The 27581-nt window shown below is 42.0% G+C and overlaps 1 protein-coding gene across 2 annotated transcripts in view; it reads left to right on the top strand.

Moving 5' to 3' along the window:
* Positions 1–19943, top strand: part of sh3gl1b (SH3-domain GRB2-like 1b) — a 105631-nt gene extending 85688 nt beyond the window's left edge. Inside the window, exons 4-10 of one of the 2 annotated variants that reach the window (XM_017725447.2) lie at positions 310–453; positions 2224–2357; positions 3281–3439; positions 7710–7813; positions 8298–8431; positions 9849–9893; positions 17842–19943. In XM_017725447.2, coding sequence (XP_017580936.1) covers positions 310–453; positions 2224–2357; positions 3281–3439; positions 7710–7813; positions 8298–8431; positions 9849–9893; positions 17842–18038 — 917 coding nt within the window. In that variant the 3' untranslated portion in view covers positions 18039–19943. The remainder of the gene's footprint in view (positions 1–309; positions 454–2223; positions 2358–3280; positions 3440–7709; positions 7814–8297; positions 8432–9848; positions 9894–17841) is intronic. The other variant, XM_017725448.2, reaches the window with a different exon arrangement.
* Positions 19944–27581: the final 7638 nt, after the last annotated feature.

A 27581-nucleotide genomic window follows, 5' to 3' on the forward strand; every position in this document is an offset into this window, starting at 1 on the left:
TTGGCTATATTAGCCCATAACTGCTGTGCAAAACAAAATATGCAAACGTCTCCAAAGCTGTCCTGTCTGCTCGTCTGCGTGGAGGTGTGGCAGAAGTCTGTGTACATATTGATTTCCTTTTAAACTGGCTTTAAACTGGAAGTCCACACATTTGTCAGAGTTTATAAGCTCCTTCATAAGTAATAGAAGCATGTTTTGCTCATTTCTTGTCCCAGTTTCATTATGAAACTATAAGTGAAGGCATCTGGTGTTTAAAAGTAGTTAAAAGTTTGAAAAGCTGGTGCAAATGTTTGTGTTTGTCTGTGTTAGCGTCCCGTGCCAAGCTCTCCATGCTGAACACCATGTCGAAGATCCGCGGGCAGGTGAAGAGTCCAGGCTATCCGCAGGCGGAGGGGTTGCTGGGGGAGTGCATGGCCAAATACGGCCGAGACCTCGGGGAGGACACCAACTTCGGTGGGTTTACCTACTAATATAGTTATGCAGTTAAACTCCCTTCTCTGTGCATTCGGGATGTAACAATACATCCGTTTGGATTTGATAAAATGCATCTATTTTGAAATGTTATGTTATGTCAATTATGTATTTCACTAAAATATGTGCTCATTTTTTAGCCAAAATAAAATTTTTGCGCTTTTTTATGTCAAAATTTAAACTTAATGTATTATTTTTTTGTCTGTATTTCAGTAAATGTGTACACTTCTTTACAGTAATTTCAGAAATCCCATTTGTATATTTAGTCTATTTGAAAAAAAGAATTCTGACTCAAATCATGGTGAAATTTGAGATTTGTGAATCAGTTTCTGTTGAATTGTAATCAAATTTTCATGAGGTCACATATTTACACCTATAGTGTTAATAAATCAATCCAGTGTGTAGTTGCTGCACTGTTGAAGGCCAAATATGGCCAAATTTTAATGCGACCATCAAACAGCTTGTAGCCACAAATCTGCTTATTAAGTTCCATTATCTGGATGTGCCCCAGATTTGTGTAAGCAGATGTTCATGTCCTTGTCAAACATCCCGCAGTCCGCTGTAAATAACTAGAGGAAGCTCGTAAAGTGAGTGGAATGTTCAGAGACACACATTCCTGAACACATTTCTGGATTGAGGTTCCACTTGAACCAGTCAGAAAACCTCTGGAATTTCCAGAACGTTTGTTTAAAATTCCTCTGTTGGGGGAAAAATTGTTTAGATTTTTGAATTAGGAGAAAAGGCTGTTGTTTCCTTTGATGTCATTAAGCAGGCATGTGAACCTAGATAATTAAATTAATAATTACATAATTAGGCTGTTATGCTTTTTTTTCTTGTTTTTTTTTGGGGGGGGGGGGGGGGGGGGGGGGTTTAACCCAGTTTAATCGTCTCCAATTCCACTAGTTAGGTTAGTTAGGACTAGTTAGTTAGGACTAGTTAGTTGCTAGTTAGGACTCCCCCAATCACACGATACTATCGACGCTAGGAGGGTGAAGGCAACACCTCCGAGACCTGTGAAACCAGCCACCGCTTCTTTTCGAGCTGCCGCTCACGGGACAGCCAAACACGCTCGGAGGAAAGCGCCGACTGCCAGATCTGTTACGTCAGCTAACAGATGCCTACGCCGACTAGCATCGCATTGACTGATGGGGGGGGGGGGGGCCATCCTACCCACACAGAGAGAGAGCGAGGCCAGTTGTGCTCTCTTGGACTCCTGTAGCATCACCAGAGATCGAACTCACGATCTTCTGATGACCGGGCCAACGCGTAGACGGTTGCGCCACTCGGGAGCCCCAGGCTGTAAGGTTTTAGTACAGTATCAAAAGATAACATTGGAAACATTTTACCAACTACTGATAGAGCCCTCACTCTCTTCTGAGTGTCTCTCTGTGAGGGTCCATGGGGGTCCTGACCACTGAAGAACAGGGTAACAGAGTATCAGAGAAACAGATGGACTACAGTCTGTAACTGTAGAACTACAGAGAGCAGCTATACAGTAAGTGGAGCTGATAAGATGCACAGTGAGTGTAGAAACAAGGAGGTTCTCGTAACGTTATGCCTGATAACAGCAACAGGTTTCCGTGTGCCTCTCCGGTGTTATTACTGTGAGGGGGAGAGATGCTCGCTCTTGGTGAGTGTGGGTGAGTGTTGGAGCAGAGCGCCGTGTGGATTGTTGTTTCAGATTGCTATAATTTTCTTTGGTTTCACTCGTGTGTAGGAGCTGCTTTAACTCAAGCTGAGCTGTTGTTACAGGATCTGCTCTGATCGACGCTGGTGAGAGTATGAAGAGACTGGCTGAGGTGAAGGACTCTTTAGACATCGACGTCAAACAGAACTTCATCGATCCTCTGCAAGGCCTGTGCGACAAGGACCTGAGAGAGATACAGGTGACTCAAACTGGCGCTATAGATGAAATGAACAGAGCAAAGGACGTCTTTTGACCGGAAAGATGTTGTGGTTCGAACCCCACGTCTTTTGTTCTGAGACCTTCCCTTTCCCGAGTTTGGTCCAACATGGTCACTGGAGGGGGACATTCACAAAAGGATTTAGACACAAGCAGTGCAGAGTGTTCTTTCTTTTGAGGGTTCCTTAAAGGAGCACTATACAATTCTGGAGAGCAGTTGTTGATATTTGAACTCAACAGCAGAACATACCCCTCCCTTCAGTGCTCCTTCAGAAGGTTTTAGCATGGGTTTCAAAATCAAGCTTTAAAACAGTGTCACCAGTTTATTCTCACACCCCTTCTGTGCATAGATGCAGAGTATTTCTGCAAAATTGTGAAAAATGGAATTATGTTTCTGCAAATAATCATACCAACTATTAAAGACTTTTATTGTAGCTCAGCTTCCTGTACATGGAAAATAAATCCTTTAAGCCTTGATATAAATATAAAACTATAAAAATAAAGTGCTAAGTGAGCTGGACTAGTCTTCCCGGAGAGGTTGTGTAATATAATTTCTCAGGTGATGCAATGTAATTTTTACTGGCTGATTGGTTTTGGATTGGTTTGGAAGTCTCCAAATTCCCACAGATATCCTGTATTGAAATGCCGTAGCCTAGATGTTAATGTCGCAGGACACACTCACTAACAATAACAACACGGCACACAGCTGTATCTAATAGCAAATTTTGTCATTCAGTTAGCGTGGAACAGGAGTTCTGTTTCAGGTTTCAGCTGATTACAGGAAATCATTCACACCACACACACTGCAGATCCATACCGGATTAAAATCGCTCCACAGTTATTACTGTCAGACTGTAGACACTGGATTCAAATTACTTACACACCTTTCTCCTGTCCGTTTCACAGCATCACTTGAAAAAGCTGGAAGGTCGTCGGTTGGATTATGACTACAAGAAGAAGCGCCAAGGAAAGATTCCAGACGAGGAGGTCAAGCAGGCGCTGGAGAAATTCCATGAGTCTAAAGAGGTGGCAGAGATCAGCATGTACAACCTGCTGGAGACGGATGTGAGTGCTTATGTATATGTTTGTGTGAGTCTGTCTGTAGTACTGTACTGGTAGTGTTTTAATGCGTCACATTTCTCCTGAACGATTCTGAATCGATACACAAAATTGGCCTTTACATAAGTCAGGAATAAATGTCGCTGTTGTCGGAAGAAAACCTTGTATCTCTATTTTTGTCGTTTTTCAGTTTTTGACATGATGTAAAAATACCTGTTTCCCTTTACATTATATGTAAATTTCATGAGGAATGGACCAAAAGAAACGGCCCAAAATGACTTGGAAAGACGTCTGGTTCCATTGACTTACATTAAAAATAAACGATGTTTTTTCCTTCTCCTGTAAAGTTACCAGTTGGAGATACGAGGTTTTCGTCTGACAACGACATATTAAGCCAGCTCTAGAATTATTTTCATTGGCCCTTCATGAAAATGAGCTAAAATCAATATTTTAAATAATCCCCATATGTAGTGAGTGATATTACGAAATGGACAAGCTGCATATTGAAATGTATACAGTGTGTTTAGTAACAGTGTTGTTTTCCACAAATATTAGCACCCACGTTATAAATATTTGGTGAAGCCGCCTTGATGAGAATAACAGCTGCTTACTGTAATGCGTAACAAGGTTGGAGAACCCTTGTTGAGGGATCTTGAGCCACTCCTTCGTGCAGATCCGTTACAGTTCTTTGATATTCCCAGGCTTGTGAACTGCCCTCAGCACACACCACAGGTTTTAAGTTGAGTTGAGATAATGGCCCCAAACACACACATACATAGCGAAAAGTGGGTTAGTAACCTTGCTGCGTCCCAATTCCAGGGCTGCGTCCTTCGGAGGCTGCAATTGAAGGCTGATTACATCTCAGCGGTGCGACTAGGCTGCCCCATTTCGGAGGCTCGTTCTTTCTTTTCCATGGCAGCAAAGGATCCAACACAGCCTTTGAAGGACACACCTTCATAGACTGCATCCTTCCAAGGATGGTCCGCAAGCTAGTGTCTTGGGTCCAGCCATGGACATTTTTCCGTCTTCTAGCAGAGGCAGCCAGATTTTGGGCCCAAATCTCCACATAAATAGTGGAAATCATTACACCACTGATTTTCAGAAGAGCCTCTGGACCCAGAGCTTTTTTATTATATTCAGTCCATTTTTTTTGCTGTGAGTTTCTTATGTCTCGTCTGACCATCCTATATGATCCCATTTGTAGTTCCTGTGACGAGTTCAGCTGCTGTGTTTTGTAGGTGGTTCTTACGAAAGGCTTTATTCGTGGTATTCCTCCAATCATCTTCTGCGATGGAGGTGGTGTCTGACAGCGGATTGGGAAATTTGAAAACCCCAAGATTCACCTAAACTGCGCCAAATGTTGGGGTTCCACAGTTCGTGCTTTTTAAACGTTTATTATTGCCTTGGTGGTGTTTAATGGAAATTTCAACTGACTGAATTTTTTATGTTTTTTTTTTTTTAATAGAACCATTTTCTGATCTGCGGAGGTCCACAACCTTTTGCCATTTCAGTGAATAGCTCTGTGGTTTTTGACATGTTGATGGATAATCGAGGGGTTTTACATGTGTGTAACCTCCTATTTCTACACCAGGGAAACTGGAAGTGGTCATAGACAGAGTTCCTGGAGACCAGCAGGAAAAATGTCTCAGAAGAGTTTTTTTGGTTTTGTTGAAAATACTGTTTAGGGGCACTAATAATTCAGCACCATATGCTTTTGAAAGATTACGATATTCCTAAAATAAAAGTTCAGGTTCGACTTCATTGACACCACTTGTACATATACAATACAGGACGCATGCGTAACGATGGCTGTAGAAATCCAAGAATTCAGCCCCCTGAATCAGATTGTATTGTGAGCAGTCTAGCGTCTCCCACTCCCACTGTACTCCGTTTCCTTTATCTGAGATTTTTTTTTTCATTAACTAGTTTGTTTTTCTTGACTTCATAGATTTTGTTTTGCTGCGTTTTCACTCGTTGACAGTTGTCGAAAAACTTCGCAGCCCTATTGGCAGTTTCCTGAAGTGCGTTTTATAGTTTGGCTCTGGGTCGTATGTTTTCCAACCTTCCTGGTTTCATTAGTGTGGGATAGCCAAAGCTCAGCCCCTCCTCTAAAGCTGCAGCAGAGATTCTTCACACACTGTAAGAAGATCCTGGGTTTTTTTTTTCATTGCTCACGTCTGCTGGTCCCTGAAGAGCTTACAGTGCCACCTAGTGGATAATACTGAACTGTACCTATATTTTTGAAAAGCAGAAATGTAGGGAACCTTATAGCTCTCCAGATATAAGACTGACCTTTTAAAAGAATTTGGTGAGATCCAGTGGGCATGCAGTGTTATCTAAATGTGCGTTGACTTGTTGTTCGATATCCGTAGCACATTCCTGAATGGTAGCAGTGAACTGGGAAAACAGGCAGGGCCACTGTTTCTGACCTCACAGTGGAAGTTATTCATTTACTCTTATGAAGCTGTGTGAAAAGGAGGGTCATTTTTAGTCAAGATGGTCATTAGACACCGTTCATTTGTCCACATCAGGAAAAAAGCAGATACCATACACAGTTGCATGCAAAGGTTTTTTGAAATATAAAAGAAGTAAACACAACCCTTGAAGCTCCTCAGGACCACCGGTAGTTCCATAGCGCACTCGGTCATGTCCTTCATAATGTTCATATTCCATAAGCTCCATTCAGAAGCTGGGCGTCGTGTGAGGCTGTAGCTCTTCTCTCCAGTCTAATAGACGGTGATGTCATTTTAAACCCTTATAATAAAAGAAGCTGAACTTTGTTTTTCTACTGAAAGTCGAGACGTTTTTCCCCAAATCTGGGCTCTAAACTATAAACAGACGGCGTCTCTTCAGTGATCTGCTCTGGAAACATCACTTTTAGAAAACAACACAAAGAGCGTCTGAGATTTTTGGCTTTTATCAGTAAATTATAAGCATATAGTGACATGTGGAGATCAGAAAACACACGTTCTGTTCATTTGAGGGGAACTTTTATTTTAAAATAATAATAAATAAAAATGTACATTTATTTCATGCAGTAACAGAATAATTGGCCTTACGATTTATCCATGTAAATTCAGATGGACAAACCAAAATGCACCCTGGAGAAGAAGAGCTTAAAAAACATTTTCTGCTAATGTTAACGCAGAGTTAGTATATATTTGTGCTTATATTTGATTACTCTAAGAAATGGATGACAACAAATTGTGGCAAACGGGTACAATTGTTTGGACGTCCTTCCAGTAAATGTGGATAACTTACTAAACATGTTAGGCTGAATTGACGCTCTAGCACTGGTTAGGCAGGGAAGGAATTTTCAGCTGATGACAGTTTCAGAGTGCAGTAAATTCTCTGACTCTTCAAACCTGCTAATACTCCACACTCAAGAGCCCCTCTAAGCTGATAAATCTAAGTAATAAGTAATACATGCAGGACATATTCTTACATTTGGATGGTGTGTGTGCGCGTGTGCGTGTGCGCGCGTGTGCGTGCGTGCGTGTGTGCGTGCGTGCGTGTGTGTGTGTGTGCGCGCGCGCAACTATGTTCACTACTTTGTTAACCCCCTTTTACATTGTTCTTCAGAGATCAGGACCCCCATGGACCCTCACAGAACAGCTACTATTTGGGTGGTGGGTCATCCTCAGCACCGCAGTAACACTGACGTGGTGGTGGTGGTGTGTTAGTGTGTGTTGCGCTGGTCTGAGTGGATCAGACACAGCAGTGCTGCTGGAGTTTTTAAACACTGTGTCCACTCACTGTCCACTCTATTAGACACTCCTACCTTGTCGGTCCACCTTCTAGATGTAAAGTCAGAGACGACAGCTCATCTGCTGCTGCACAGTTTGTGTTGGTCATCCTCTAGTCCTTCATCAGTGGTCACAGGATGTTTTTGGTTGGTGGACTATTCTCAGTCCAGCAGCGACACTGAGGTGTTTAAACACTCCAGCAGCTCTGCTGCGTCTGATCCACTCGTACCAGCACAACACACACTAACACACCACCACCACATCAGTGTTACTGCAGTGCTGAGAATGACCCACCACCCAAATAGTACCTGCTCTGTGAGGGTCCATGGGGGTCCTGACCGCTGAAGAACAGGGTAACAGAGTATCAGAGAAACAGATGGACTACAGTCTCTAACTGTAGAACTACAGAGTGCAGCTATACAGTAAGAGGAGCTGATAAAATGGACAATGAGGGTAGAAACGAGGAGGTGGTCATGATATAATACGTATGGGACATTGTATGAATGGCCATCACTTCTTTCTCTCGGCAGATAGAGCAGGTGAGCCAGCTGTCGTCGCTGGTGGAGTCTCAGCTGCAGTATCACAAGCAGGCAGTACAGATTCTCGAAGAGCTCGCAGACAAGCTGAAAGACAGGTGAGTTTGCCTAATAGACCACAGAGGAGATACGGCCATAAACCACGAGAAATATGAGTAACGGTGCGTTTCCCACAGTTTAGCACTGTTGGACGCTGCATGAAGCGGAATGACATCACTGTAATGCACGCCCAGGAGTGAGTTATTACGAGTGACCTCTAACTGATATGATAAGATTACCAGTGTTCAATAATTAACTAATAAGGTAAAATTGCAGTAAACAATTCTTCTGCCAAGCAATATAGTTTGTTAATGTTAAACTACGATTTCCAAGCAGCTCGATACAGAATTCAGTTAACCTATGCGGTCATTTGTGTGCATTAATTGTTGAATCGGACTTTAGAACTGGAGCTGTGTTTTAACTGGGTGCAACTCTTGTTTCGTGGTCGTATCGAGATACATAGATGATGATTCTGTGTTTAACAGGATTTTATCATTTTTTAAATAATGAGTTGTTGTCTTTTCTACTTGTTGCTGTGAATAGGATCAACGAGGCCCAGTCTCGTCCACGGAAAGAGTACGTTCCCAAGCCTAAACCTGTTTTTGACTTCGGAGAAACCAATGACCAATCAAACGGCGGCTTCACGCCTGCTGCTGCCCCTTCTACCCGTAACTCAGGTAACAGCCTCTACGTATACATGTCTGAGTGCATCCCTAGGAATCACTGAAGGGTCAGGCTGCACAATGATGGCTGAATATCATATTGCATTGTATTGAGCACGTCGGTGTATCTGTGGTCCATTGTGCTGTTCTACCTGTCGCTCAGCCATTTCATATGTTCTATTATTTTATCTTTCTGTTGTTCTATGTCTTTACTGTCTATCTATCTGTCTGTCTGTCTGTCTGTCAGTCATTCTGTCTGTTGTTCTATGTCTTTACTATCCATGTCTGTCTGGCTGGCTGGCTGTCTGGCTGGCTGTCTGGCTGTCTGGCTGGCTGGCTGGCTGGCTGGCTGGCTGGCTGTCTGGCTGGCTGGCTGGCTGGCTGGCTGGCTGGCTGGCTGTCTGGCTGGCTGGCTGGCTAAATATCTGTCAATTATTCTGTTGTTCTGTCATTTGACCTGTCATTATATCATATCATTCTATCTATATGTCTGTCTGTCTGTCTGTCTGTCTCTCTATATATTCATCTATCTGTCTATTGTCTACATCTTTCTATCTGTCTCTATCTGTCTGTCTGTCTCTGTCTATCTGTATCTACCTGTCTATTTGTCTGTCTATATATTCACTTGTCTGTCTTTCTATCTGTTTATCTGTTTTCTGCCTGTCTGTCTTCTGACTATCTATCTGTTGTTAAAGCACTATTAAACATTAAATTGTTTAAAAAGTCAGAATGTCTGAATTCACCTGTGACTCGCCGTGTCTGTGACTCGCCGTGTCTGTGACTCGCCGTGTCTGTGACTCGCGTGTCTGTGGCTCGCCGTGTCTGTGGCTCGCGTGTCTGTGACTCGCCGTGTCTGTGACTCGCGTGTCTGTGACTCGCGTGTCTGTGGCTCGCCGTGTCTGTGGCTCGCGTGTCTGTGACTCGCCGTGTCTGTGACTCGCGTGTCCGTGGCTCGCCGTGTCTGTGACTGTATTGCTGCTTCATGCAATATGATATTCCAGGCCAGGAATCGACCAGCAGGTCATGCAGAACTAACCAGTGATGTATTGATTTTTGGAAGGTCAGTATCAATGCTGACTCTTCATCAGTTATCAAAATGAAATTCTACTGACCGTTCCAGGTATGAATGCTGTCGTGATAATAACCAGTGTTATCAGTATGAGTGTGTGGTAGAGCTGAGGCAGTGACGGGAGGCTCAGTTCTTCACAGAGGAAAACCCTCCCACATCCTCTCTGTCCTTATTTCTCCCCCTGATGAGAGAGAGGGAGACACAATGTGCTTTGTGTGTGTGGTTGTGGGTCGGTGGCAGGGTGTGATAAGACTGCCTGGCTGTGTTTGTGAGAAAGCAGGCCAGAAGGGCAGCTGTCAGCTGCTGGCTCTCTCTTCACTGCGTGACCTCTTCTGTGTTTTCCTCCTATGACATCATCATCAGAACCGTACCTCAAGCTTGGCAAGTCGGCGCGGAAACCCAGATTAAGTGAGTCCGAGGCCGTGTGTGTGTGTGTGTGTGTGTGTGTGTTTGAGTGACAGAGGAAATCAATATAAACGAAAGTGATTGACTGGGAAGAGCAGGATCTAATCATAGAACCAGACTCTCAGGGTTAGAAGCAGTAACTCATTCTTAAAACGAAAGCTCAGCAAAATCAACACCATCCCAAATGTAGTCAATCAACCAAGACGTGTTTGGTGTGTAAGGTTCACTTCTTTAGTTTTGCACTGGCGCAGTAAAGGCTACACTTCTGTTTACATGCTTTAAAAACAGGGCTGCATCACAGGTGTGGAAGAAAACATTTCTTTGGCCATTAAATGGTTCTTCAAGGATTTTCTGGTAAAGGAAATGGTTCTAAATATAACCATGAACACTCACATGATCAAAGGGTTCAAAAATGGTTCTACATAGCACCCAAACGGGTCCTTTTGTTGTTACTACATCAGTCTTGTAACAACAGATGAACCCCTTTGGGTGTTGTATAGAACCTTTTTCAAAGAGGTTCTATGTGGAACCATATACACCACAGTCATGCACATTTTCCATCAACCTGAAGATCCTTTTCATGATGCAAAGAACCCTTTAATTATGCAAAGGGTTCTTAGATTGTTCAGGAGTCTATGTGGAACCGTTTTCTTTACTAAAGAACCCTTGAAGAACCATCTTTTTTAAGAGCCTAGTGTTGAACCTGAGATGATTTAGGTGTGCAGTTAGCACGGTGCTAATTCGTGGGCTATAAGCTTCCATTGCTTGTTAGCTACACAGTTATGTTCCACTGCTAAAACTAAAGACTTTACAAACCTCAGACTTCACACACGTCTTTCCACGGTACTCCTCAGCCTCGTTTCCAGACAGCGCTCAAACAGAGCTCCAGCACGGCACAGAGGTTAGGGCTGAACGAGTCGGGGAAGAATATCCAATATCGATTTTTCTGAGGGGAAGTGCTTTGAACTGAATCTCTGAAAATACTCAGCCTATCCACATGTTCTAGCTTGAGGTGTGTACACCACATGTGTTGCATCTGTGCAGTGCTAAATCATCTCAACAGCCAGATTGGAAATTCACGTGACTTTTACGTCCATCCAACTCGACGTTCGAATCGTATTTCCACTGCTGAGACCTGATAAACATTTGGGCTGATATTTCTGAACAATAATTTGAAGACACTCATCCAAACCGCTCCATGTTTGAAGAAATTTTGAAAGGAACGTCCTGCAGGAGAACGAGGCTGCAGCGTCAAAGAACAGTTACAAGTCTGAAAGCGGAGTTTAAAGAGTCCGAGGACGCGAACCAAAGAAGTGACCGCGCCCTTTTTACGGCTCGAACACGTTCTGAGCGATGAGCCCAGCTGTCAGTCAGTGAAGCTTCATGGTGGCTCCTGTGATGCTGGTGAAGATGAACAGATCAGCTCCTAAACTGACCCACATGCTGCTTCACGTCTTCATCCAGAGGTAAACAATCACAACCGCCAACGAGCGCCAGTCACTGATCTGTTCTGACTGATACCTCACACACATTACATTTAAAGATAATCTGAACAGCCTAACAAAAAAAATTGGATTTGGTGGGGAAATCGGATTCGGACCACTTTCACCTGCTGTGTGAACGTAGCCCTAGCTTCCCTGTCTCAGAGTGGACATGGCAAAGTCACGTGATACACGCATGGTAGTAAGTTAAGGAGACAGTACAGGATTAAAAGAATTAAAGAAAAAATCTAAATACCCAACACGGGCCAGATTACATCGCTCGGAGGTTCTCAATGTCCGTTTTGATTACTTTTCGATTCATCGCCCAGCTCTACATCTGTGCGCATCTATAGTTCACAAGCTCTGTTATCAGGCAAAATTACCTCACTTTAAACAGAATCTACAGATGGCCTACAAATCATGTAGGCTAGAATTATAACTATATATATATATAAATTCTAATACAATCTAAATATAATGTAATATTATATTTATAACAAAGCTCTTGCAGTATGGAAAATCCTCTCCTTCAGACTGCAGTTTTGATATAAAACCGATTAATCTTTCAGCCGCATCAGAGATTAGAAATCAGACTGAATACGCTCTCGTAACTAGTGTCCTATTAAACCTACACACTTCAGTTCTATATGGTTTTAATGTAATGTATCTCACTCCATACTCTGAGTAGGAACCCTTTCCAAGGCCATGGAAGTGGTGAGCTCTGTGATCGCAGTGTTGTTTCCTAATCTAGGCCACAGTTCTCTGCCTGTTCTGTGATCGGAGTTATCTTACTGCAGTAAGTGCCTCCAGAACCCACTGGGAACAGCTGTTTTGTGTGTGGGCTTTAGAATTGGGTGCTGTTATTTTTTTTTAAAAATAGCACATAGATCTTTAAAAACCCCAGTAGACAATATTAGCGTGCCTTTTTAAGAAAAGGCTGTATTATTGTTGTCAATAGGCTCAATCAAAAATATGCACTTCAGTATTTGGCCACACGGTGGTGCTGATGGTCAAAAGTATTGAGCTGAAAGCTGCACTATGTAAGATTTTTTTTTTTTGGTTAATATTGAAAACAGCAGCTTTAGTCCAGAAAATATAAACAGGCTAAAATACGGTGAGCTTGCGCAGTCGTGAGTCACCCTGTAAAGCCTGAAACCAATCCTCAGTCGCATCCTCAGAAGACGCCTCCTTCACCAAAATTTGAGTTCTCAGCATATTCTCTCGGCGCACTCGTCAGGGGCCAGATTCACGAAAACTTTAAGAAAAAAACTCGCAAGTGTTCTTAAGACAAACGCTAAGAAGTTTGTAAACTTCTGTTGTTAAATGCAACCCTCAAATAAAAACCCTGATGAGCTCTGATATTCTTTTTAGATCATCTTCATTATTTTCTTCAGAAAATCTTCATTGTTTTCTTGTGTACTTTACGTTTCACCCCGTATCATAAATGATGCGTTAGCTGTTACTTACGTTGTTTGGTTTGATCTGCTCAGAGGAGCAAAAACATCAGACCAAGTGCTTAAAAATAAAAGAAAGCAAGTTCTCGAGCTGATGGTGGAAGAAACAGCCAACAGGGAAATAATTCTCATTGGAAAACGCAGGAATTGTGGGGCAAGAGTAGATAAAGTGATACATTTAGAGGCCGACCTCATCAACTCTTACAGCCTGAGACGAGTTTGAGCCTGTCGTAAGGTCAAGAAAACATTTAAGAACATATTTTCATAAATACTTGTTCCTTGAATTGTTCTTAGAAAATAAAATAAAACGATTCTTAAGCCAAGTAGCACTTCTCTAAGTTAAACACACAGCAAAGGGGGCAAAGCACACCTGTCTTACAGAACGTTCTTCAAAATGTTTCTTTTTTTAGTGTATATAATAAAACTGGCAAAATTCACATAGAAGTCTTGCTGGAAGTGGATACATTTTTTGCAGATATAAAAGAAATCAGATGAATGCAATAAATACCATGAATATGATAAATAAACTCTGACCATGGCCCACCAATTAGTGACCTCTGCTCTGGAGGAATCCAACTTAAATATGGCATTAGTCTGCAAAATCTAGCAAAATATCTATTTATTTGCTGAGTTTAACATACAGCAAAAGTCTAAACTGCGTCATAACTTTTGCAAAGGCCACATTTTATGTCTCGTCTTATTTAAATGTGTTAAATTCTTGAAATAAGCAGTAATTGCACGTTAAAATGTGCAGACCAATGTTAGCATTTGAGGATGTTTCAACTTTGGCTATTTTACATGATAAATCCCAAATTCTTAAGTTTGAATTAAAATTGCATTTTGATGTATTTTAACATGATATATCCCAGATATCATATGTATCAGATGCTTTTGTTGTTGTAGCTGCAGAACACGGCACACGGTACAAAGTATAGAACAGTATATGAAGGCTCAAAAGAAATGGACTGTTCAATGTAAAGATTTCCCTGTAAACTCGCTCTTGTTTGAACGTGACCTGGAGAGATTTGTTCTCTGTACACAGCAGGTGAAAATGCAGACTTTTTCCATTCTTCTCTGACATTTCAATTTTTTGCCAGAATCTATCTAATCTGACTGTTCGGTGGAAAGAATTGAAAGAAATTTCCCCCACTGCACAAAGCGCATACCATTTCCTTCTAAGAGAATCTCTTGATTTCATGTTCCTCTGACCTCAACGTCTGACGTGTGAGCTTGATGCTCTTCACAAACCCTCTGATAATGATTTTATCTGTAGAATTGCATGCGTAACAGGTTTTGCGTGCATAATTCAGGGACAGACTTCTGATAACCGATGTGCTGCTGCTCCAAATCACAGTCCACATCCACCTCATATGTTCTGTTCTTTTTCTCCTTTTTTAACATCTCTGGAAATATATCGCTGCTGTTGGAAGGAAATCTCCAACGTTTGTCGTTTTTTTGTTTTTGACATAATTTGAAGAAGACTGTTGCCCTTTATATGGTCTGTAAATTTCATGATGAATGGACCAAAAGAAACGGCCCAAAATGGCTTGGAAAGACGTCTGGTTCTATTGACTTCCATTAAAAGTCAAGTAGGTTTTTCCTTCTCCTGTATAGTTACCATTTTGGAGATACGAGGTTTTGTTCTCACTACAGTGATGCGACCTGTGATGGAACCCGAAATAGACTATCTGATGTATTTCTTGCCCCAATTCCCAGGTTTTCAGTGCCAACACTTAAGAAAGTAAAAGAAAATTGTATTTCTTTCTTGTGGGCCGGCCTGCTTTACACTTATAAACAGGTGGGGTGGAAAAGGTTGAGAAACCTTGGTGTAGAGCACAGGGAGGGAGAGAGGATAGAGAAAGGGAAGTAGGGCAGTGAGAGAATGAAAGAGTGTGTGTGTGTGTGTGTGTGAGTGTGTGAGCACTGTGTTGCACTGTGTGACTCCCCCATAAAGAGTGGACCCCCGCACTAGGCCTCTCACATCCTGGCCATTGCAGCTTGAGCTCAGCTGCAATGCTGAGTGTGCCCTGTCCACACTAACGCAGAGTAAAACCCAGCTCTGTACTAACTCCAGACATCTGCCGTGGGTTTGAGACTGTGCCCTCTGACTAACACACACCGCGCTTTCTGGTTTGCACCGCAGACGCTAACTACGCACGTTTTTTCATGTGTCAGAAATGTTGAACTCCTGAAAGATGGTGCCGTTCTGGATCAGCGAAGAGGTGGTGAAGACTCTGTTTGTTTGTAAGAAATGCAGGCTGTGCGTCTGCTGGAGCTGTGCTTCAGTCCCTGTCCTGGCAGATCCCTACACCACAGTGTGTCTAGCCCTGTTCCTGCACAGTCCAGATCCATCAGCAGCTGTACCTGGGCAGTAAAGTTGACGATGTTGATTATGAAAAAGTGCCGACATGAATTTTTATCATTGACACAATTGCGCTTTATAACAGCGCTGCCCAAAGTTGGTTCGTAGGGCCTTTTATTTGGCTGGCCAAACAGTAACCCCACCTCCTTACATAATGAGAGGACAAATATATGCAAAAACAATGGTATACCAGTAGTTTAACACACACTCTAGAGCAGGAGTATTTTGTTAAAATTCATTAAGGTCCAGTTAGAGAAAATTTCCTCAAGCGAAGGTCCAGAACATCATAGTGTCTAATTTGCATTATGACTGCATTATAAGTGGCATATCCTGTTCACTGAAGTAGCCTAGTAGGAATATCAGCATCTTATACAGATGCGTCTGGGTCCAGACTCTGACCGTGGCCCACCTATTAGTGACCTCTGCTCTGGAGGAACCCAACTTAAATATGGCATTAGTCTGCAAAATCTAGCAAAACGTCTATTTATTTGGTGAGTTTAACATGCAGGATATGTTTAACATAAAGCTGTATTTGAAACCTGCCCCAGACATTACTTTGGCTATTGCACCCCAAGACCAAAACATTTGGCACCCCCTGCTCTATAATGTCCATGATCTACACCGTCATTGTGACAGATTATTATATTTAAGTCTGTTAGATTAAGACAATAAACTCTTCCCAGTTCACAAAAGGTTTAAATTAGTGTCAGGGTTTCCCAGGATTGGGACTGAGAAGCACTTTGTTTGAATGTCAGCAGCTCCACAAACAAGGCCTCAGTTGGAATGAGTTCTGGCTGAAGTCTGCCTCCTGTCCAAGGGTTTGATGTGCCCCAGACAACATGTTGCATTAATGAAGAAGAGAATATTACTGGTGCCTAGTCCACATTTATCCGTGGGTGATAATATTCTGTAATTTTTTCAGCTTGTGGGTCCAAGAAGAAGTGATTGCTGCCTGGAAGATTGCACCTGTGGGTTAATCGGTGTCTAATTGCACATTATTACAGGAGTGGTGTCTGGACCCGGTCCTGGAGTACCCCTGCACTGCTTCTTTCAGTGTTTTTCCTGTTCTTAACACACCAGATCCAACTGATCAGCTGAATAGCAAACCCTTTTCTAGTTGAAGTTGCTGTGTGAAAGCAGGAAAAACACCCCAGTCAGCATCTCTTACAGCTCAGATGTTGGAAGATCTTTTTCTTATATGGACCATTCCATCAAATTGGGTCAAACTGCAGTCCCACACACACAAAAACACACATCTTCTAAGCCGCTTCTCCTTCTGGGGTCGCAGGGGGTGCTGGAGCCTATCCCAGCGGTCATAGGGCGGGAGGCAGGATACACCCTGGACAGGTCGCCAGTCCATCGTAGTGCAGACAGACACATTCACTCACACCTAGGGGCAATTTAGCATGTCCAGTTGGCCTGACTGCATGTCTTTGGACTGTAGGAGGAAACCGGAGAACCCGGAGGAAACCCACACAGACACAAGGAGAACATGCAAAATCCACACAGAGAGGAACCTGGTCACCCGGCCGGGGAATCGAACCCAGGCCCTCCTCGCTGTGAGGCGACAGAGACAGAAGCAAAATACATACAAAATCATCATTTATAGGTCACTAATAGGTCACAGTCCAAGCCTGGACCCAGGCGCTGTCCTATGCGGACCTGGACCTGTAAACAATAAACTATGGAGAATGATTTAATTTCGACAGGGTGGTCCTATTTTAATATGTTTAGCTTTTCTAGCCTTTTCGGTAGCTTTAGTGGCCCGGGTGACTCAAAGACCAATCATGTGTTGTAAATATCACACGTGATGCTACTCAGCCAATCAGATCTTTGCATTACAATGAGCACTTGAGTGAGTGGATCACAGCAGAGCTGATGGAGTTTTTTTTTAACGCCTCAGTGTCACTGCTGGACTGAGAACAGTCCACCAACCAAAAACATCCAGCCAGCAGCATCCCGTGGGCAGCGTCCTGTGGGCAGCGTCCTGTGGGCAGCGTCCTGTGGGCAGCATCCTGTGACCACTGATGAAGGACTAGAGGATGACTAACACAAACAAAGCAACAGTGCAGCAGCAGATGAGCTGTCGTCTCTGACTTTACATATACAAGGTGGACCGACAAGGTAGGAGTGTCTAATAGAGTGGACAGTGAGTGGACACAGTGTTTAAAAACTCCAGCAGCACTGCTGTGTCTGATCCACTCAGACCAGCACAACACACTAACACCACCACCATGTCAGTGTTACTGCAGTGCTGAGAATGATCCACCACCCAAATAGTACCTGCTCTGTGAGGGTCCACGGGGGTCCTGACCACTGAAGAACAGGGTAACAGAGTATCAGAGAAACAGATGGACTACAGTCTGTAACTGTAGAACTACAGAGTGCAGCTATACAGTAAGTGGAGCTGATAAGATGGACAGTGAGCGTAGAAACAAGGAGGTGGTCATGATGTTCCGCCTGATCAGTGTTTATAATGTACAGGGGTGCTCCATGACCAGGAATGATAGTGAATGATGTCCTTGTCTCTGGGTTAATCCTTCTTCTGAATTTAACCCCCTAATGCGCCAGTTACTTCTGCACTCATCCCTTTACAGACTTCTCACCCGTTTCCATGTCTAACACTTCTTTTTCAATGTTTTGTTTCCCTGCAGCTCCGGCGGAGCAGCCGTGCTGTAAGGCTCTGTACGACTTTGAGCCGGAGAACGAGGGCGAGCTGGGCTTCAGGGAGGGTGATATCATCACTCTGACCAATCAGATTGACGAGAACTGGTACGAAGGAATGCTGCACGGCCAATCAGGATTCTTCCCGCTCAACTACGTGGAGGTGATCGTCCCACTACCACACTAAATAATAATAATAATAAAGAAAAAAAACACGAGAGAGGAAGAGAGCGGAGGGAAAGGAGGGAAGAGGAGCATCACCTGCGTCCGTGTTCCAGCCATGTCCGACGCACCTGTACTTTGGCACTTTGACCCCTTGACCTTCTGAAGGAAGGAACTTTGGAAGATGGTGACTTCTCACATTCCAGGAGAGAAAAGGAACGACTGACTTCTCATGACCCAGACACGGACAGACGGACAGATGGACAGACCGCCTTGAACCTCGTAGGCTTAGACGCAGACTGATATTAACGTGACTTACCACAGATGACCTTAATTGAACGGACAGCTGAAATGACCCCCTCCTATATTATCCTGCGTTTACAAAGAAAAAAGGTTAGACCGTTTTTATGCATTCAGAACAGCCAGTGGCTTCCAGCAATGCACAGCTCTTCATCCCATCCACCGTTTCGTAGTTCAGCTTTCAGCATCCACCCTTATTTCGTCTTTAAAAGAAATGGAAAATCAAATTTACACAATTCCCTGCAGAAGTCAAATGTAGTAATTCATCCAAAGACATGTTTGGTGTTTTACGTTTGCTTCTGTAATTTGACAGTCAAGCTAAAAAGCAAGTATACACTGCAAAAATGGTCCCTTGTCAAGTGAAATGATCTTAAATCTAGTCAATATATATATATATAACGTTCCTATTTAAGATGTTTGTGCCCTTGTTATGAGATTATCTGGCTTATTTCCAGAGTTTACTCGTTTTAGTTCCAGTAAAAGGATCTCACTATACTGGCAGATCATTTTACTGGTTTCAAGCCCATTTCTTACAACAAGCACAACTATCTGCCAACATAGTCAGATACTTTTACTTAATAAAATGACTTAAAACAAGTAAAAATAAGTTTAGTAATAAGTCAATCTTAAATTAATCTTACCGCAATCTCAAAAGGAGAAACATTAGATTTCTTCACTATAAGATAATTTTGCTTGACAAGATGTCAAGATCAGCCCAGACTGATATTAGTCTTTAATTCTAAAGGATTAAGCGAGTAAAAAAAAAAAATAAAGTTAATTATATTGGTTTTTCATACATAACCACACAAACACCGCATAAGTGTTCATAAGTCATCAAGTGATAAGATGGTAGACTTTGTGCCATTTATACTGAATTATAGTCACTGGTTTTGTGTCTCCAGTGCAAAACTTCACGTCTTCACTGCAAAAAATGATGTCTTTGCAGTCAAATGATCTTAAATATGGTCAAGACATGTAATGCATCTCCTGTTGAGATAATTAAAGAATATTTAATGTATTCCTGGACATTATTTACAAGTGAAATGATCTCACTATTGTTTTATAAATGTGCTTGAAACCAGTGAAATGATCTGCCAGTATAGGGAGATAATTTTACTTAATAAAATGACCTAAAATAAGTAAAGCAGTTCTGGGAATAAGCCAGATAATCTTATTATAATCTTATTATAAGTGTACAACCACCTCGAAATGGGAAGTGTTAGATATATTGACCTGATTTAAGATCATTTCACTTGACAAGATGCCATTTTTTGCAGTGTTTGTGTGTATTTGATTTTGGGGGTACCATTACTTTTAAAGTGAGACGGAGTAAAATAAAGTAAAGAATTAGGATATTAGGTATAGAAGTGGAGGACTATAGCATGCCTGGATTTCACTGTGTAGCTGGAGATATCATCCAATTCTTGTGAAACGACAGGCTTAGTGTGCGATTAAATGTTGCTTAGTGTGTCTTTAAGGGCTGAAATCCCAGACTTGGCGAATTTCACCGAAATTACGAAAACTCTGGCGTAGAATTTTCCTACACTTGATACAGCAAAGTAAAAAAAAAAAAAAAAGATAAATAAAATGAAGTAGTAGTTTGACTGAACTGGTCCCCTGACTGCCCCCTGCTGGTCAGGACCTGTGTTCGATTAGGGGCCGTAGCTGCGTAACTTTATTTTGTACATGTTAACTCAGTACTGTGTGCTGTATATACAGTCTGTAGCGTTTCTGAGCCACACACAAATACAGCAGCTTCAGTCCTTCACGCCGTTCTTAGCTCTAACTGCACCCCCCGCGAAAGCGTTCGTTTGTTTTTACACCGTGATGTGCAGCATGTTCAGGTGCATTTTGGTCCCCAAGCTGTAGATCGACAGAAAGGGACTGTGATCGGCGCGGCGTGCTCTGCACACTTCAGTGTTTTCCTCAGCCCAGTGCTCCAAGGGCTTGACTATTGATCTATCCAGGCTCCGCCCACAAATGCATTCTTTGGTCTCTACAGAACACACACACAAAAAAACATTCAATTTTACTGAGAAATTATCGTTTTATATTTTTATACCTAATTTCCTGTATGAAGCACTTTTATAACTACAAGTAAAAGTGCTGTACAAATAGTTTTATTATTTATTATAATTTTATGGTTAAAATACCTCAATGTAATAAAGTCAAGCTACTCAGAGACAGTGATGGAGAACGACAGGTGGAAAACGGCTGAACTGAGTAAAGTTTCTTCTTAGCCTGTTGTTTGAGCAATATAACGTTTATCATTACTGTGATGAATTACATTCATGCTTCTCTGAGTATATCAAAGATATAATCAGTAACTTGTGGACACTTACGGACCTAGAGAACTCTGACCAACTGCAACTTCGTTAGAGAGAGTCCATTATCAGTCATGCTTAATGTGGCGTCAAATCCAATTCAGAATTTGCAAGTGAGGAAAACGGTCGCGTAAGGAAAACTACTCTCGTGCGTGAGAGGGGCTAATGTAGTGGCATATCGAAAAAATACTGCAAGAAAAGGATATATTTTTTGTTTCATATATTTGCACCGAATCCATTTAAACTGTGACCTCAGATCCATTTTAAAATTGGCAAGTGAGGAAAACTACTCTCGCGTGAGGGAAAATTACTCTCGCGTGAGGGAAAATTACTCTTGCGTGAGGGAAAATTACTCTTGCGTGAGGGAAAATTACTCTTGCGTGAGGGAAAATTACTCTCGCGTGAGGAAAACTACTCTTGCGTTCAAGAGAAGCTAATGTAGTGGCATATTAAAAAATAATATTTAAAAAATTGATAAATGTTTGCTTTTTATATATATATATAAATGTGCACTAAATCCAGTTAAACTATGGTGTCAAATCCTATTCACACAATATTGAGTTGAACTCTCGCACACACGAGCGGAGAGGAAAATTAGCCCGACACTCAGCTGTTTCTACTCGCTATTGAGCTGCTCGCACAAGAGTTTCATTCTTTTTTAACTATTGTGGGCCGGTCCCGACATGTGATTGGGCACTGCTGATTTCTGAAACTGTGTTGTGATTGGCTGGCTGTCCGCCAGTACAGCGGCGGTAGCCGAAACGCAGCCTGTACTGACTGAATATGTCTTTGTGAATGTTCAGTATTTATGATTAATCACTTTGAGCCAGTGAGCAGTTCTCTTCACAAGCGAGAGTGATTTTAGATTCGGATTTGACTCCATACTTTAACTAGATTTAGCACATATGTACACAGCACTGTGTGAAAGTCTTAGGCACCCAAAACACGTTTTCAAAATCTATTTATTTATCTAGTTTGTGCTTATTTGCTGAGAAAAGTTGTTAATATTGGAATAAACAAAATTTATAGTATATTTTATATATAATATATATAATAACTAGTGATTTTCTGGATGTTATTGTGTTTGTTTTCCTCGAGGAAGCCCAGTATTACAGTATTATATGTAGTTAAAAAGCAGCTCCTGGTTTGACCAATCAGTGCTCAGTAAATTGAGCTCATGATGTCATTGATGATATTAACGAGTCTCTGTGGCGGCTGTGAAGGTGTCCAGGAAAAATATGGACCCGAGAAATTCTTGTTCCTTTTCATTGTTTTTCTGTTTGAATTATGAATACGACTTTATTCTAATGTATATTGTGATAAACTCACTGCTGAGGGAAACTGGTTAAACATTAGCTTAGTACTGTGTGTGTGTATATATACACATATTTCCTTTATTTGGTAGTATTTCTTCAGTGTGCCACTACATTAGCCTATCTATTAGATATTTCTCTCTGAAAGCCTTGAAAAGCTACACTCACCAAAAAGACTATACAACAGAAAACTCATCAAAAGTGTGGCGTTTCACCACTTAAATGATTTTAAATGGATATATAACATTTTCTTGAACACCATCATTCTCTTAAGTTTGTCCAACCCAGCAACTGTAACCACGGAAGAACACATTTGTGGGCAGAGCCTGGTTCAGAAAGTGTCTTAAACCAGGGAAAAGACTAAACTGTGCAGATGTGCGGTCCTCTCTTACAAGGACCGCTGACCTCTGGACTACCGAAAGGGATTTTGTGTAGAGGCTAGTTGTCTGGACTACAGAGACAGATGAGTTTACTGTTATTTCTATAGAATTTTTATTTCATTACAATATTTGAACACTACGACCGCAGAAACACTTTGCCATCCCTTTCCCTGTTTAAATATTTAATCTTCTGGCTCAGATGCGTTTTCTTTCATTAATAATTGGTAATACATCCCTGCCATGGTGAGTTAGACTGAATGTCTGAGCCGTTGTCCATGTTTTTGAGAAGGAAACACAGCCAGAAAACTCCTGATTGATTAGAATGTGCCGATCTGAGGCCTAGCTACAGTTCGCTGCCTGAATCTTTGGCCTTCCCTCACTGTTGCCTGCTTTTCTGTTCGTTTAGCTGTCGTCTGTGTAGCCGATACTGCTGGCAGTGTCCTGCTGTTTCCTCTTCACTCGCACGTCTGAATGTGGATATGAAATAATGACCCCCTTGGCCTGAACACTGTGCTTCAGATCTGCGGGGTATTCCACAAAGCCGGGTTTCTCAGTAAACTGGATGATTCAACCCCTTCATGGCCAACAACTGCATAAGCACACGAGGAAAAATGCCACAGAGTTTGATCTGTTTGGTCGAAAGTGGTGAAATTTTTATAGTTACGGCATCTGATTAGATTTTTTTGATGAAATCAAATTTTCATACTTTTATTCCCGGTCAGCCTTGCATTGTGTATTGTTTGGTGTGATTGGAGGGACTACATTGGAGTGAAAATGTCTTAGATTTGTGTTCAGAGAACCATTAAAAATTGAAGGTAGGGATATTAATGAGGTTCAAGGGGAATTCCACCCATTTTAACTTACCGGCTTGGATGTCTTCACAGTGGTGGTGATAGGAACCAGGGGGCGCCATGACTTCATCACAGATATAGACATTTTATAAATAGGCTTTCTTTGGGGACTATTTTTTACCTCACAACACCCTGCGTGTATCCCTCCACCATTAATGCATATAATAAATGTGGTCTGAGAAGCGTCGAACTCGGGCAGTGTATTTATAACCACTTCATGTAGGAACTTTCTGTGAGGGAGCTTTTAGAGGTGGACGTCTGGTTCCCATCACCACCACTGTGGTGAGCGTTCTGCACCAAACCACTCTGAATGAGTGGAGTTCTCCTTAAAGCCCCAAAGCTGTGTGATGCCCAATGGCATTGTCCCTGACCTCTCCTCCTATTGGACAGGCTTTTTTGTTTGATGGAGAAGTCCTGCTGTATCCTGCGGACTTCCTCTTGTGCAAATAGAAGAGCTACGTTATTTGTCGTGATGGAGGAGCGGTGCTACATCTTTACACTCCATCAGAGCTCTGAAGGCTTGACCGGTACATTGTGTATCAGTTTATCACCAGTTGAGCTCTAAAAGAGGAGGACGATGTTCTGATTGCGTGGTAGGGCTGGGATCATTTAGCCATTTATCAGTATTTGTGAAACTCGAGTCCTGGTTTTGCCTCGTTTACACACAGTTTATACACAATGCAGTGTGCTGTCTCTGTGAGCGAGTCGACGTGCAGCTACGTGTGCAGAAAGCCATGAGAACCCGTGTGTTCCATGTGTAGTTTAGCTGAATGGGCGTGTTCATTCGTCAGGAGGCTTTTTCAAAACCGGTGGGATTTGATTTTTAACGCTCTGAAAGCTTCTGTGGGCTTTTATAATGAAACAGCTGCGTGAAGAAAACAGATGATCCGTCGAGTCGTGATTGTTGGTATCATTTTTCAAAGACGTGGACATGGGGTAGCAGCCCATTCTGCTAAAAAAAAAAAAAAAAAAAAGTTCACTGATTCTCTTCACTGTGGAGATGTTCAGGGCTCAGCTCGGAGCTCCAAGCATTAAAAGGAGCCAACAAACCATAAGCTCTGATGTGAAAGACGGATTTAGTATTTAGTATTACTGTTCATGTTTTTAAAACTTGCCTTCTGATGTGAGTAAAACTCGATCTTGGTATGAAAAGGCCTTAAGCTTTGTCACCCCCTTCTGGCGCAAATGGAAACTGCCTTTTACATCGTTGCTGTCAGGACAAGAACTCCTGTCTCCATTTTTCCATGAAATCTGTGCTAAACTTGTCTTCTTGAATGCACCGATAGAACTGGCCCTGAATTACTTCAGTAAATCAGTTAATATTTTTCCTTCTCCTGTTAAATCGACCTTTTGGAAATATGAGATTTCGCTCCAACAGTGAGTGCGTTTACATGCACTAAGTAATCGGATCATAATCTGATTTCTGCAGTTATCTGATTATTCAAGGGGTTGTGTGAACAGCGCAGTCTGATTTAGATCAGAGAAAGGTCCAGAAATCTGATTAAGAGGCTGGATTTGAGCTCAGTAGTCAGATTTCTCAGTGCTGTGAACTCTCACTCTGATTTCTTTCTGATTTCTCAGTCTGAGCATGTGTGAAAACAGACGGCGTTACCGGAAATAAGCGAGCAGCGTCTCCGCGAGATGCAGCAAAACACTTGGAGTGATACTAAAACCGACTACATGCTTCACGCAGCGAAGGATTTAAGTATTCTTCATCTTCTAGATGATGTGTGTTCATATTTCCGGGTGAAGTGATGCGACGTTTTAAAAACCAAAACCGCGGAGTTTTACGTCACGTCTTTTTCGGTGAGTTTATTTCTGACTGGTCTGATTTGCAGATCTGGAGTTTCCCCGTTATCTGATTACTCAAGTGCATGTAAACATCTTGATCGGATTACTGACACCGTCTGATTTTCTGCAGTTTGTTAAGTGCATGTAAACACAGATGATATACTGAATATTGCTGAAAATATCTGCTTTTAAATATTGAAAATATTAGTATTTATTGATGATTTTGTCCCGATTCATGAACTTTTTTCCAAATTGCGTATTATCCCAGCCCTGTTGCCTCCTCCATTTTTACTACCTGGCGTTCTCCAGGACTGAGAATGTCTGCCCCACTCACAGACTCCCTCCTCTGTGTCCTCTTGCTCTCCAGTTGTGAACCGACCTCCACACCTCTGGCCCGTCCACATACTCTGTATAGAGTGCCACCTGCTCTGTTCATGCTCTCCTCCTCTATTTCCTATTTACAGCAGCTCCCTTCATACGTTGTGTGTGTCTGTGCAGCGCCTAATGTAGCTGGACGGCGGGTGGCTGATGTTAAAAACGACTCAGAAAAAGATGAGAAGTCTAACCCACCAAACGAGATCGTTTAATCCACATTAATAGTGTGTCTCTCTTTGTTTTTCTCTGTGTACAAAGGGCTTAGTTGGCATGAGCTGTGTACAGACGTACGAGCATGTGTACAGATGTGCCTTTGCAGCAACACTACAGTCTAAAAACAAAACAAAAAAAGGGTTATTTGTGTCCGAGTGCCAGAATCATTTTAAAAACAAAAATAATTCTGGCAGTCTTCTTTAGTATTATACTATTTTTATATCTCTGTCTTATTTTTAATTGATTATTTGCATGTTAGCTCTATACAGTAGCGTGCTAATGTATGTTTTAGTTCTTAAATTACTGTTTTTTGGTTTTTTTGAAGGAAGAAACTAACCGCAGTATCCTGTTATTCCTAAATATCCTGTACTTCTAAATATTTGTACTTGCTTTCTCCCCGACTTTTACGTAAATAAATTTCTGAAAGTATTCTTCTGTGTGTTTAGTCGGTGCAGTCTTGTTGAATAGGTGATGTTACTTATAACTTTGTATGTATTTGGACAGTGATGTTGTTTTTGCCACTTTAAAATTGTATTTGAAGTGAAAAATTGATTAATTTAATTCAGTAGTCTGTAGGTCCTGAGACTGGAGGAGTTCTAACCCATCAGTTTTATTCCTCTTGTTTTGGGGAACTAAAAGTTCTTGGACACCTTTTCTTGGCTGATGTGTGGCATTGGATTAGCACTAATAAGGGGTCTCGAGTTTATTTGAAAATGCACTTTGGATAAAAAGGTCCTATATTTTCCATGTCGCTGTTGTCGGAAGAAAACCTCGTATTTCCAAAACGGTAACTTTACAGGAGAAGGATAAAACCTACTTTACTTTTAATGTAAGTCAATGGAACCAGACGTCTTTCCAAGTCATTTTGGGCCGTTTCTTTTAGTCCAGTCATTGTGAAATTTACACACAATGTAAGGACCAACAGGTATTTTCAAATTGTCTCAAAAAGTGAAAAACAACAATAATTGAGATACGAGGTTTTGTTTAGACAACAGCGATATGGTTCCCCCAGCACAGCTGGAAATAGTCACAAATTCTTCATATCCAGCACTGTGGGCTCTGCTTCACCTGACTGGATCTAGAGAGGTGTAATATATATGTCTTGCCTCATAATGGCTTAAAATGCATTTTTTGACTTCATGCATTTTTTGTAAAAAACCAAAAAAAGCTCTAAACTCCTGTTCAAAAAGAAAAAGATCTGAAATACTGAGATTTACAAATCCAGCAGAACATGGAAAAATACACTGCAGAGGTTTCCTCATCCAGCGTTTCTTCTGAAATGAAGGTGTTAATAGTGAGTCTGTGCTGCAGTAACAGCCTCTACTCTTCTACTCTTTTACACTAGATGTTGGAACATGGCTGTGAGAATTTGATTGAGCGTTAGTGAGCTCAGGTGCTGATGTCGGATGGTCAGTGCTGGATCACAGACTCATCCCAAAGGTAGTGGATGGAGCTCCATCACTCCAGAGAACACAGTTCCACTGCTCTACAGCCCAGTGCTGGGGGGCTTTATACCCCTCTAGCCCACGCTTGACATTGGACATGGTGACCTTAGGCTCATGTGCTGAATTCATTCATTAGAAGGACTGTCTGGATGCTTTTGGGTACAGAGTATCGGTGGTGGACAAAGTGCACAAACCCTGTACCTGAGTTAAAGTAGAGACACCCAAGGTAAAATATTCCTCCAGTAAAAGTAGAAGTTCCTCCCTTTAGACCTCCACTGGAGTAGAAGTACAGTAAAAGTACTAAGTAGGACTCGGAGGAAACCGTCTGTCTGTGGTGTTGAAGGAGAATCTCAGGCAGGGTCGTCTACACAGCTATTGGGGGGCTTCTCCCCCCATTCAAAGAGGGCATGAAGTTTCACAGACGGTGAGAATGAAGCTCAAAATGATCCACAGAGAGACGGGAGTGGGTGGAGCTCTGGCGCCAGGACAGCAACCGAGACCCCAACGCGTTATAGCAGCCCACTTTATCCTCCAAATATTCCGACTTTATTCTCAAAATATTACGTTGTTCTCAAA

The sequence above is a fragment of the Pygocentrus nattereri genome, chromosome 28, assembly GCF_015220715.1.
Source record: "Pygocentrus nattereri isolate fPygNat1 chromosome 28, fPygNat1.pri, whole genome shotgun sequence".
Lineage (NCBI taxonomy): Eukaryota > Metazoa > Chordata > Actinopteri > Characiformes > Serrasalmidae > Pygocentrus > Pygocentrus nattereri.